Here is a 13,555-nt window from a genome sequence, read left to right as displayed (position 1 = left end):
TCTCTTCGTTCCCTTTTTTTTTCTGTCCAAATTCTCAAGTCCCAAACAAAGCCTTAAAGTTGTTTTTTTCTTCGCATCGCGCGATATCCTTTTTTTTTTTTGGGAAATGATAGGTTTCATCATTTACATTTCACAAAAATATTCTTTTCGTCCCTCACTTTTAAAAAGAAGCAATTTCGTTCTTGATATTTAAAAACTGAAGTTATTACATCCCTGAACCCAAATTTCAATCTGAATCAAACCACCAATCAACCTGATTACAAATTTTGGGGGAGTAATTGGTAGATCACTTCTCAACTTGATATTCATGTGAAATTTAATGAACCTAAAAATAAAAAATAAAAAATTATAACATAAAAAAATTAATTTTTCCTACATTATTGTATACATTGACGGTTTTATGTACCGTCATATTATTTCAATTTAAATTTAAACATCAAAATTTATATTTATGATACACATCTAGATTCACAAGCGGATATACTAATAGTGCATGAAAAGATTTACCACAAAAAAAAACTCTACTATTCCAAGACAAAGAATGGCCTTTTATGTTATAATTTTTATTTTTTTGGTTTAATAAATGTCATGTAAATATGATGAAGTTAACCAAGTGAACTGTCAATTCTATTTTCGAAATTTATTACTGGATTATTGGATGGTTTGATTCAAATTGAAAATTAGGTTCAAGAATGTAATAGTTTTAATTTTTAAATGTCAGGGACAAATTTGCTTCATTTTAAAAGTGGGGAACGAAAAAAATATTTTTATAAAATGTGAGGGATGAAACAGGTCATTTTCCCCTTTTTTTTCTTCTTACATCACACTTCCGCGACGATACTTTAGAAGCTGCGGGAGGAGGAGTTGTCTATGAAATTGTGAGCTTGAGAGGAAGCCTCAACCGGTGGTCAACCTTCAAGATTTTTTTTAAGTCAAAATGTCACTTCAATTTATATTAATATAATTAGTGCCTTTACAAGCATTTACTATAATTTAGGGCAACTGCCATACGAGATGACTACTTCTCATTCAAGAATTCGGACGGTTAAAAATTCCCTCTGGTCTAGACCGTAGAGCAGCCCAATGATAAGATGTATTAAAGTTTAAAAGGACGATGCTCTGACTCAATTGCGCTCGTAGACTCGCATGCGTGTGACATCTGAATTCCAAAATCATTTGTACCGACCTTTATTACAGCCATGCGTTGAGTTATTTTGTGTGGATATTGCATTTTTTATTCAAAATTAAAAAATGGTGTTTTTTAAGGGATAATTTCATATACCTCCATCGAGGTTTCTCATAACATCACTCAACTCTCCTAAAGTTTTTAAAATCTCGTTTACTTTTCTTAAATTGACATTTCTTGTAACATTTTAACCCTTTTTAGAGGAAATACAATAAAGATAAAATTTTTGTTTCAATACTACCTTTATGTTGTCCTACTTATGAAATTTATAACAATAATAAAAAAAATAAGGTTAAATTTGTATAATGTGTAAATTTTTTGACGAAACTATTATTTTAGTTGTGCTAGAACAAAAATAAAATTTACGCCTTGAAAAATTCACACATATGAAGATATTATTTTAGTTTTCAATACAATTTAAACTACACCATGAATTAAAACATAATTCCTCAAAATATATCTAGATTTTCTTAATTGTAACTTAACTATGCACGAAAATTTTCAAGATATTAATTACTCACCAAAATCCTCCTAAGTTGTTGACCTTGATTAAATTAATTTATCTACGTCATTTGCTATTCCACCAGGATCCTAATATAAAGAAATGTGAACCATTATTAGCTAGCAATTTATTTTTTAATTTACATTTTTTTGTTTTAAAATTTTAATTTACTAAAATTTTATTTTAGTTTGGCTTTGTGCTTAAATAGTTATTAAGAACAAGGGCAGTGTTGTCAAATTGTGATCTTTGATATGAATATTTAGTATTGTCAAGTTGATAATAGAGGTAAGTGAAATTTTAAAAATTTTAAGAGAGTTGAGTGATAGTATGACAAACCTCAAATGAGGTTTCTAAAATTTTCCCTTGTTTTAATGCTTTTTCTCAAAACTAGCAGTAAAAAATACAAGTTTTTTTTAGTGAATGGGGGTACATCTACAAATTAGCAGGATATATTCAATATTTTTTCAAAAAGACTGCCTAATATTCAAAATTTTATTTTGTTTCAGTAGAGGTGAATTGAACAATGAGTAACTTTGACCAAGATTTCAACAACAAATTTTCTTCTCCTCCGTACTTCTTTCATAGTAGACTTAGCAATCTTTTTTGTTTTTCTGAATAAAAATCTATATTTTAATTATATCTTATCAATTTGAGATTTACAATCACATGGAGTTTAAGTAAAAAAGAATAACAGGGAAATGGGATACTAAGAATACTAGGATCGAAAGTGAAAAAAAAATGACAGATAAATTGAAATAAGATAGATTTGAGTATGACTAGATGTATAGTTTAAGAAGAAAGGTGTTTGTTACTCCTTTTTGTTTTTCTTTTTCTACCGTCTACACAGTGAAAAGTGAAGAAATAGATGACTATTATTTCTTCTCAAAAATTTAATGTTAATACTTAAAAATTCTCATTAAAAGTGGTGATAATTTTTAAAATTTAAATATGAAACAAAATATTAATGTACATCATTTGCAAACCAAATGTCTATTAGTTGTAAAGGACTACTCTTTATGAGTTCGATATTTATTATTGACTCCCAAAATTTGAATATTGAGCTTATTTTGATAATTGTTCAAGCTGTAGCATGAACAAATATTTATACAATCAAAACAAAATTAAATTCAAGAAAATTGATAAATTGTGAAGGTAGTTAAAAAATATGATATTGAGCCGGATTGTAACCTTTTTTTTTTTTTTTTTTTTTTCCTTTTTTGAAAGCCGGTTGTAGCATTGAAATGGTAGACGGGTCAATTGTAATTTTGAAACGACCCATAATTATGTCCAACTGGAGTCAGTTGCGAGTGGCAACGACGAGCATTTTGGCGTCAGCATACGTAATTATAAAATGAAAATCACAAAAAAAAGCTCTCTGGTCTGAATCTGATGATTAGACAGAATCCGTAGCTGTAGGCTAGTTGCGGTTATTTCTTGTCCTCCGCTCGATTCCAGCATAATCTCAGACCCTACACCCACTCCCTCGAACGTGCGTTTTTTTCGGAGGGGAAAAAAAAAAATTCTTTTTTCTTTTCCGCTGTCCGTACTGTTACTTCCTCAACTCTTTGCTTCACCAACACTCGTATGCATAGCTACCTTACCGATATATATTTCTGGAGTTCTGGAAAGCTCTTCAGATCTGGATCGAAAGGAGCAGGAACGGCGAAGTTCGCCGGAAACGGTGATGGCGGAGTCGTTGGAGAAAGTTGACCAGGCTAGAACTTCTTCGACTTCCGGCGAAGTTTCCGTGGAATTAGAGAAGGAAGCTGAAGGCGGAAGTATTAGAAATGGTTATGGTGGTGAAGTACACACCGTCGACTGTAGCAGCAGTGATGCTCCAGTTTCTAATGGCGGAGGTGACTCTTCAGGTTTATTGATTGAACTCGTAGCAAATTTTTTTTTTTTCCTGTTCCCATGCGAAGTAGTAGGACATGAAGGTCGAAATTACGACGATTAAGCTAAATCGAACCCCCTTCCCGGCTGATGCATCCTTTTTGGTTCTGATGAATTAGAAACTTCTCAGTTCTTACGCAATTCGAAGTGGAAGTCTCTCTTTTCAAGTTCTCTTTCTTGAAATTAGGGTGTCTACGTTTTGGTATGGAAGTAAGATGAGAGATGTGACTCTTTGATTGTTGTTTGGCATTGGAATGGTAAAAGTTCCAATTGAATTAATTGCTATTAATTTGCCAGGAACCGCTGGGAGTATCTCCAGAGTGACTACATTACAACCTGAAATTCTGAGTTTAGACAAATTGGAACCACCTTTAAATAATCTTACGTTGGAAAGAGCAAAAACTGAGGGCCAGAGGCATCATAACATACTTTCTGAAGAGGCAGCACAAATTTTTGACGACAAAATTCCTGTGCAACAGAAGGTATTGTTATGTCCTTATTGTGTTTGCGTGTTTCTTTCACATGACAACATTGCGCATCATTTACAAAAAAAGGAGCTAGACTGTTAAGGGCTTTCTATTTTATTTTTATTTCTTTTTTCTTCAGGGTTTATGATGTGGATCTTGGACTTTATTTATTGTCAAAATTAGTTTACCGGCTAGAGTGATTGCTAACATAAACGACTAATATTGTATTTGTGTGGCATTCATCGATCAACCTGAGAATTGAAGAAGTTTATTATAATGTCCTGCTTGCATTCTTTTTTCTTCTACCTGTTATCTGTCTTCTTTCTTGCTTTATCTCCCTTCTTTTGGTCAATTTTCTCTTCAATAGTTAAAATTAATCACTTTTGAAGCATGAATTTGGTGAAAGACCAATTAAAAATTTGAAGATATTGTTCTGGCCATTTGGTCTTGGAAGAAATGCTGTTGATAATGGTCAATTGAAAAGATTAAAGAGTGTGTGGAAGTTCTCACAGTTGTCAGCTTTTGTGTTAGAAAGAATTCCTTTCAGCTCTCGCGTATGGTTTGAAATTGCAGTCATGGGGAATGTTGTAGAAGCGTGCATCCTCATTGGTACATTCAAATGCCACCATAAATACGTATCTATACATTATATAAAGCTAGTATAGTAGCAGTTGTTGTAAACATTTTTGCATTTTTTGAAATTCCAATTTTACCCTTAGAAAAACTAATTTACATCCTAATCACCTAATCACAGCTTGCCAACATAGCTGCTCATAACTACCCTAAGTATTGTAACTACCAAATTAACTATAATCTCATTGAAGCAAATATTAATAAATCAAAGTTCTTTAATGAAAAATGTTAATGTAAAAAAACATAATTTGTGCAAAACTAATTCATGTAATAAATTAATTATTTCTAAATTGGACACATATCTGTGTGTTCTTAACACTAATATTATAATATCCTGGAGAGCTTCCTGAGAGAGCGTGATGTATTGATGATCTACAAAAAACACAATGATAAAATAAGATATGTGAAATATCACTTTGGTGCATGAAGGTAACAACCATGGAGTTAGATGATGGTCTACCAGACTAACACTGTCTTGAACCACTCAAAAAGCAAGAAAAAAAAAAGTCTTGAACTAATTGTTATGCCCCATATTTGTGGAGTTTTTAGGGTGAGGAAAGTGAGACTAATTAATATCTGTGATAACTATAGAATTTTGTTTGTCTCTGTTCTTTTGGTTTCTTTTTTATGAAATGCTAATCTCTACACTACAGGAAACGTTTAGCATCTCTATCACACAAATAGGAAGCCATGTGGAAATCATGCCATGGAAAAAACAAAATCATATGTTGCCTTTGGGACACTGGTTTAGCTGTAGACAATAGGCCATGTCTCTCCCTATAAATTCACTTCTTCTGCATTTTTCTTCAGCTTTCTTACATTGTCAACCAGTGTCCACTTGTTACTTGCTTCAATATATTACAGAAGCAAGTTTCCAGCATACAGTTCTCACCTGTGAAATTCCTTGAGTTTTTGAATCTTAATCCTTTTATGAACAGTCCAGCATTTAAAGAAAATTAGCTTAATTTGATTTCAAGTTGGTGAACATTTTGCAAGTTTGACTGAGCTTAAGCAAGATAATTGGTTTCTTGGGTTGGAGTTTGTATTGGAAAAGTTCAATGTCTGACGCAGGTTGTTGAATATTGTTCTTCAGATTACAAGGTCCATGACTATTTGGCATTTTCAGTTCATAAAAGGATGCATTGAGGTCTCCTTAATGTGTATTATCCTATTATTGTTATTAGATGCATTTATTCATTTACAAAGATCAGATACTGACTTGGTGTATCTATTAAGAGCAGTTATTTTCCAATTTGCATCAGTTTCATTAAGATGCTTTTTGGTGCAATACTATTAATGTTATAGCTGCATACAGTGTCATGAAGTTTCTAAATCTTGGTGATCTCCTTACTGTAGATTACTTATTGCACATGGTGACACTTTAAGTACTTACATGCTTGCAATCTTTTTTTAAACATTTAAAAAATTGCAGCTCAAATTGTTGAACAGAATAGCTACTGTCAAAGATGATGGAACTGTAGAGTTTGAATTTCCTGGAGATGTTGAACCTCAGGCTATAGGAATTGCCAGTGAACAACCATCTGAAGCTGATGACATACCTCTTGATGATACAGAACTTCGCTATATTCCACCACTACAGATAGTGATGCTTATAGTTGGAACACGTGGTGATGTGCAACCATTTATTGCAATTGGAAAGAAATTGCAGGTACATTTGCTCTGCCTTGCTAACTGATATCTTGATTATCATCATTTCTAGGTACAAGAGAACTTATTATGTATATGCTCATGCAGTATGCAGCTCCACTCCCTAAGAAACATAGGTTTCTTAATGTCAAATTATCTTTCCTTCCAACTAGGATATCTTTGGGTTTTCTGGTCATTTGTACTCTTTCAGTTGGTTGCCTACTGGTTATGTGTATATTATCATTCCAACCATATATGATACTGTCCAGCTGTGAGTTGGGGTTTGCATGATTTGCATTGTGTGGAGTGCCACTGTTTTCTTTATTCTGTTCTAAAGTTTAGAAGATACTGGATTTGGATTTCTCTTCATTTGCCTGCACCATTGGAGGATGCAGGTGTCATAAATGCAACAGCTTAGACCCTAGTATCTGGATATTGTAACTGCAACATCAACCACTTTTTCTTCCCATGTTTTTGGGCAACCACCGATCCATTTTGGGAAAAGGATGTTGGTTGTCATACGTTTCTTTTGGTGTTCCAGTTCTAATCTATCAATAAAAATAGGCTTTTGGGAGCCTCCTTCTATAGTGTTTACTTATTGGAATATAAATGGTTTACCATGTTTTTGGGCCGTCTAATTTGGCCTAGATGACTAGCACTTGATAACTCTAGAAAAGCTAAAGAAGCTGAGTCCATTGGAGCTGCAATCTCCTTGAAACTAGATCTTGGATGATTTATTCTTCTCTCTTAAACAGGGATTAGTAAGTCTATCAATCATCATTAAAGATAATAATGTGATTGAGTCCATGAAATTTTACTGATAAAGATTTTGTTGCAGGACTATGGCCATCGTGTAAGGCTGGCAACTCATTCAAATTTTAAAGAGTTTGTGTTGACTTCTGGGTTGGAATTCTATCCTCTTGGTGGCGATCCAAAAGTCCTTGCTGGATGTCCGTACTTCATTTTTCCTGTTTAATTTAATACAATTGTCATGAAATGATTGTTTTTTTCTGTTCACGCCGAACTTATCTTGTATTTGATGTTAAAGTTTGGTTTAAACTGCCGAGGATGTACTTCTGTGTTTACTTGTTTGATATGTTTTGATCAATTAATGCAGGCAAGACTTCTGATTATATCCTAATCAAATGACACATGAACATCTTGTAAAGTTTTCAACTGGTTTAGGATGATGGGTTGGAACATTGTTGCTAAGACGATATGGACAATTATATTGGATATAGGCATGCATTGAATTTGTTTCCTGTTTTGCCTGTCAAATATTGTGTATACCAGATTTCTCAATTCTTATTTGTCTATACATTTTACTGTTGTCACACTGAAATGCGTCCACACTAAAGGAAAGCAACTTTTGACTCTAAAAGACGTGTCTTTACAGTTAGATAAGACATGCTTTCTGATAATCATGATGTATACATAGCAATCTTATGGTTTATCAGGCTTTAAAACATCTGAAGTGTAAAGTTTATAATGTCCATCTTCATTTTGCAGTGCATTAGTATGCTTTATCAGGTTATTGTTCCTGGGACTAGATTCTTCAAATCATCATCTTTTTCTCTCTAAAAATTCGTTTCTCCTTTAGTTAGCCATATCTTGAACATTTGAAAAGTGGATAATGTGCATTCCAATATAAAGCACTTTACTGCAGCAATGGATTTGAACTCCCAGAAGTTCAAAGTTCTGAAATATCAGCGCATCTTTCTTCCCTGCTGCTATGTGCTAACTACGACTTCACTCCAAATATTGTCCCTGCCAGGCTCTCGACTTAACCCTGCTTTCGTCTTCTTATTAGCACTTCCCCAGTTCGAAGATTTGTCTTTCAGTTGCATCTGATCTTGGTTTGTAGATCATCCTCTATTTTGGCAAACTTTTGGGATGCTAATATATTTTTTAATGTACTCTAAGTTGTGGTGTTGGGGCTTTTAGCAGTTTGTAAGGCAGTCAAATCTGAACTTGGTAATATATTGAGACATAATTGAATTACCACTAAGTTTTCAAATTTGGCATTTTCTCATTGGTGAATGCTTGTGCAGAAGCAAGGATGTTAAATAACGGTTCTGTTTTTTTTTTTTTTTCCCCTTCTTTTGATTGGAATTTTTGCAGACATGGTTAAGAACAAAGGTTTTCTGCCATCAGGACCTTCAGAAATACCTATCCAACGGAATCAAATAAAGGAAATAATAAATTCTTTACTCCCTGCTTGTAAAGAACCTGATGTTGATACGGGAATTCCTTTCAAAGCTGATGCAATTATTGCAAATCCTCCAGCATATGGTTAGATTCCATAGTCTATTAAATCTACTGGTCATTCTTGTCCACTTAATTACACAATTGTTTGTCCTGTGCCTTGTAGTAGAAGCTCCCCCCCCCCCCCCCAAACAACAAAAAATGCATGTCAATAATCAGCAGGTTTCTTTCATTATATTACTGTTCAGAGGCAAGTTATAATTCAACTAATTTAATAAAGTAACCCAAAAAGTCCAGTTAACATCTTTGACACAACCCAAAAAGTCCAATAATAACACCTATGTGGTTTTTATGTAGTTGGGCACCTCATAAAATTCAAGTTTAGATGATTAGAGGAGAGTGTCACTAAAGGTGCAGGCAAACACATTAATATCTGCAGCTAACCAATTTAAGTTATGTTTCAGGACATACACATGTTGCAGAGGCATTAAAAGTTCCACTCCACATATTTTTTACAATGCCATGGACGTAAGTTTTATATGGTTAGCAGAGTTATAACAAATGTAGTTTTAGTTCAAATTCATTTATATTGTTGATTAACCTTCTTATTCTTATGTATTTTCAACTGCTGATTCTAGATATATTGACCAATTAGCATCTTATCTTTCCAACAGGCCAACTAGTGAATTTCCCCATCCTTTATCCCGTGTTAAACAACCAGCAGGATATAGGGTAATTGTTCATTTGTAATTTTTTGCGATCTTGTCATCATTTATCTGAAATTTTGTGCTTCAGAATTCCTTTCTCTTGTCTTTCCTCTGGGACTTTTCTCTCACTAGTTTTATCCTCTCCTCTTCTCAATTGTTGGTTGGCTTCACCAGAATTTTTTGTTTCCTGGGTAACAATTGTTCGTGTGAATTCTGCAGCTTTCATATCAGATTGTTGACTCCTTAATCTGGCTAGGAATAAGGGATATGATAAATGATGCAAGAAAGAAAAAACTGAAGCTACGGCCAGTCACTTACCTGAGTGGCTCACAAGGCTCTGAGTCTGATATTCCACATGGTTACATATGGAGTCCCCACCTTGTTCCTAAGCCAAAAGGTATTAAACAGATACCCCCTATTATGAGAAAGTTATGCTTCATTTTCCAAGAATCCAGGAGGTTTTATATCTGAACATTTTACAATTTTGAGCTTGTTGAATGGGTATGCAGTCTATTGACAATTAGATATTAATTATTCTAGATCTCATAGCTTGTGACTTGTTTTCTTTCTCTTGGCATACAATGCAGCCTGGACTGATGTTTTAGAGTCTGATCCTTCTTTGTGTTTTTTATTTTGTAGATTGGGGACAAAAGGTGGATGTTGTAGGTTTTTGCTTCCTTGATCTAGCATCAAATTATCAGCCTCCTGAACCACTTGTAAACTGGCTTAACGCTGGTCCAAAACCCATTTACATTGGATTTGGTAGCCTTGTGAGTTTGGAAAATTCCAACTTTACTGTTATGTGTTCACCATTCCTGTCATGGTGGTTGACTTTCTTTTTGGTTTTGATATAGAGAAGATAGTCCTGGTTGACTTTGGTTCCCTTGAATTTCAGTTACCAATCAGCTAATCCCTCATCATCTTGGACAACATCACTTGAAATCACTGCTTTGACAATAACTATTCTTTTCCCTATGAATACTCCAAGCAGCTCTTGAAATGCCTTTCTGATTATGATTCTGCTAAGTACAGCTTTAAGCTTTCGAACTTTTTACGTCTTGTTCACAGACTTCAATCCCATCAAGCTGGTAGAATTTTTTCCCCTCTCTTGATGGACCAACATCAGTTGAACCAAAAAGGAGTTAACAGAACTATTTTGTCATTGGTTGGGTTTTAACAGATCCTCTGTTAAAAAATACGCTGGAAAAATTCTTGGCTATCCCTCATTTAGTGAGAAAATTCACCTAACATACACTTATTCATACATCTCCATTGCTATTTGACATTATAAACTGCTATCACATGCCTTCATGCACCTTGGCTATCCAGATTTGTGTCTCTTTTACCTTAATCTGGCATGTATCTTTTGTCTCAGCCTGTTCAAGAGCCAGAGAAAATGACCCAAATAATTGTTGAAGCATTGGAGAAAACTGGGCAAAGAGGCATCATTAACAAAGGCTGGGGAGGCCTTGGTAACTGTAAGTTTTTGTTTCTTGTACTTGATTCTCTTGTTTATGATTGCATTGGCAAATTCATACTTCTTGCTATAGGGATTCTCTGTTATTGATTTAGCTGATTTCCTTCCAGTGGCTGAACCAAAGGACTTCATATATTTGCTGGATAATGTCCCTCATGATTGGCTCTTCTTGCAATGTGCTGCCGTGGTAAGCTTTTGTCATCTTTGTTGCAATGTGCTTGCTTGAACTGGTGTTATTTTGTGTTTATGGACATGAATGTTTTCTTGGAATTTCTCAGAGTAGCATATTGCTTTAAGCATGGAGAAATAGAAGTTCATGAAATCTCTTTCAAATGTTATTTTTTGATGACTGTGTATTGATTGGTGGATATGAGTATGACCATAATTTTGCACTACAGTTGGTGGAAAGACATGAGTTCAAGATAGCTTGAAGCATTAAAAATCATTGTTCTCTCTGAACTTCATACAGAGAGAGGGATGGCATTAGTTTTAATAATTAGTTGACATTTCACTATCCTTGGGCATACAGTGTGTGTATACAGCCAGAAATTTGAAAAAGAACAAAAAAAAAGGGTAAAAGCACAGGGCGGTGATAGCGTCAGCTTTATTATGTGGACCAACATGGTCTGCTGCCATTTGAGCAGCTAATAAACAAGTTTTTTGAGCATAAGGCTAATAGCAAACATGACAGTTGTAGCATTAATTGATTTATGTTTTTGGTATAACAAACTCTAGCACAGGTTTCCAATAGTAAATTCGAGCTGGCCTTGCCAATTTGTGAAATCTACACCTGTAGCTTCTTTATGAGAGTTTTGGTCTTACTTTTAAGTCATTTGTAATTTCTGTTGTGCATCTAAGAATTCAGATCAGATGAATATTTTTGGTTCAATATCTATTTGATTAAATGGTGCTCTTTGTTCTGAGCTGGACCTGAAAAAGTATCCTACCTGCACTCATATATGAGCAGGTGAGCTTAATCCCCATTGTTTTGCATTTTGTTTCAGGTGCACCATGGAGGTGCTGGAACAACAGCTGCTGGTCTTAAGGCTGCGGTAAGTAGAACATGAAACAATGTAACATTTGGCAGATTGTTTGATTATTGTTTCTGAAGCTGTACATGACAATCGGTCCAAACTGCAGTGTCCAACAACAGTTGTACCTTTCTTTGGTGACCAACCATTTTGGGGTGAGAGAGTACATGCTAGAGGTGTAGGTCCTGCTCCTATACCAGTCGATGAATTCACACTTCCAAAATTGGTTCATGCAATTAATTTCATGTTAGATGCGGAGGTACTTGTGCGAAATTTGCTTTTGTCTAATATACCTTCTCTCCGTTCGAGACCTTGTAAGGAAAAATATTTTTTGTGGTGCAATTCAAATGATGATGCACAGGTTAAAGAGCGTGCAGTTGCACTTGCAAAGGCTATGGAGGATGAAGATGGAGTAACAGGAGCAGTGAGAGCCTTCCTCAAACATCTGCCGCGTAAAAAAATGGAGCCCGAGCCAGTACCTGCAGCTTCAAGCTTTCTGTCTATAACAAAATGCTTTGGCTGCTCTTAGGATTTTATTTGTGGTACCATGCTTTTGGATTTGTCTATTCTTGATTAGTCGTAGATTTTTGATAGTGTAATTATGTTTGCACCTCGTTTTTTCTTTGGCCTTTCTCCAGTCCTAAGTTTTCTTACCTTGTCTATAGCTTTTCAAAATCGGGTTAGTTTTTCCTCTCGCCAATTCCAATCCCCAGTCAAAGGGAAGAAATGTATTCATGCACTCGGCGGTTACCGGTCATCTTGATTAATCTTCACTCAATTAAGAAATTATTCTTAATCATTCATTCCTGAGTTCATTTTTTTGGGAATCTGTTGCTGTATGGATGTATCCGTTTATAAACACACAGTCTCTCTCTCTCTCTTCCCCCCCACCCCCCATCCTCGATTATTCTCGCACTTGGCCACGGGAGTCCTGCTGGTATGATTTTTTTACTATTTTCTTTAAGGATCATTTGAATGCATTTTTTTTGTAATGCTTATTGATTTCTTACCAGGACCAGCCGGGCGATCTTTGGCGGGGGATTAGGAAAATTCTCCTACTGCCAAGGCAATATTATTAAATTGGGCTTTGCTTAAACTAGTTCGTATGCCGAATCTTAGAGAACGTTATGATATTTGCCTTCTGGGGTTGGCCGTCGCAGTGAGTAATTAATTCGGGAGATGATGTTGAGCTGCATTCTTGATTTCTTTCTCATGGTTAAAGAAAGCAAATCTATGGCCTTGTTTTCTGGTCGGGGACATTTGCCGACCGATAATTAATTGCATTGTAAATTGCGGTTGGCGTGGAGAATCAGAATCGCCACTGCAGTTCTCAAGCAAAGTTTATGGCCAAAGTGGTTGTGTAAGTTTTAGGCTCTTTTGATTCGTTGGCGAGTGCTATGACACAGTTTGGGAAAAAACGATGGGGAGGTTCATTATGTTATGCAGCAGCAGTATTCACTACAATCCGTGGTAAATTGTCTTGTACGTGTCCATGTGGAAAACCCAGGCATGCAACGACGAATGGATGAAAGCTGATCAAGTTGCATGGAAATGGCGGTGGATGTGTCAGATGGTACAGATGAACCAGTGCGTAGTGGCCGAATCCCCCCCATAACTATTTATTATAAAGCTAAAAATGGCAGCATAGGCCATTAGCATAAAGAGAGATAGAGAAGCTGGACTCAGGCAACTACCTCTCTGACCAAGTGGGGGACAATTCTAGCTTTGTCTTTGAATTGCCCCCCCGGTCATCCATATTGGCGTTTTGGGTATTACAGCTCAGAACTTCACTCTCTCCGCGTCTAAT

At 35.3% G+C, this 13,555-nt stretch overlaps 1 protein-coding gene across 1 annotated transcript; it reads left to right on the top strand.

Annotated features, from left to right (window-relative positions):
* The first annotated feature begins 3,276 nt into the window (after nt 1–3,276).
* On the top strand, nt 3,277–12,551 carry LOC113763435 (sterol 3-beta-glucosyltransferase UGT80A2). Its single transcript, XM_027307255.1, has 14 exons — nt 3,277–3,544; nt 3,879–4,063; nt 6,114–6,350; nt 7,167–7,278; nt 8,450–8,620; nt 8,998–9,061; nt 9,208–9,265; nt 9,460–9,637; nt 9,880–10,010; nt 10,616–10,718; nt 10,828–10,904; nt 11,722–11,769; nt 11,858–12,007; nt 12,110–12,551. The coding sequence occupies exons 1-14, from the start codon at nt 3,373–3,375 to the stop codon at nt 12,275–12,277; spliced, it is 1,854 nt and encodes a 617-aa protein (XP_027163056.1). The 5' UTR covers nt 3,277–3,372; the 3' UTR covers nt 12,278–12,551.
* The last annotated feature ends 1,004 nt before the right edge of the window (nt 12,552–13,555 follow it).

This window comes from Coffea eugenioides, chromosome 1, assembly GCF_003713205.1.
Source record: "Coffea eugenioides isolate CCC68of chromosome 1, Ceug_1.0, whole genome shotgun sequence".
NCBI lineage: Eukaryota > Viridiplantae > Streptophyta > Magnoliopsida > Gentianales > Rubiaceae > Coffea > Coffea eugenioides.
Note: the sequence above shows the minus strand (reverse complement) of the source record. Positions and strands in the feature narration are given on the sequence as shown.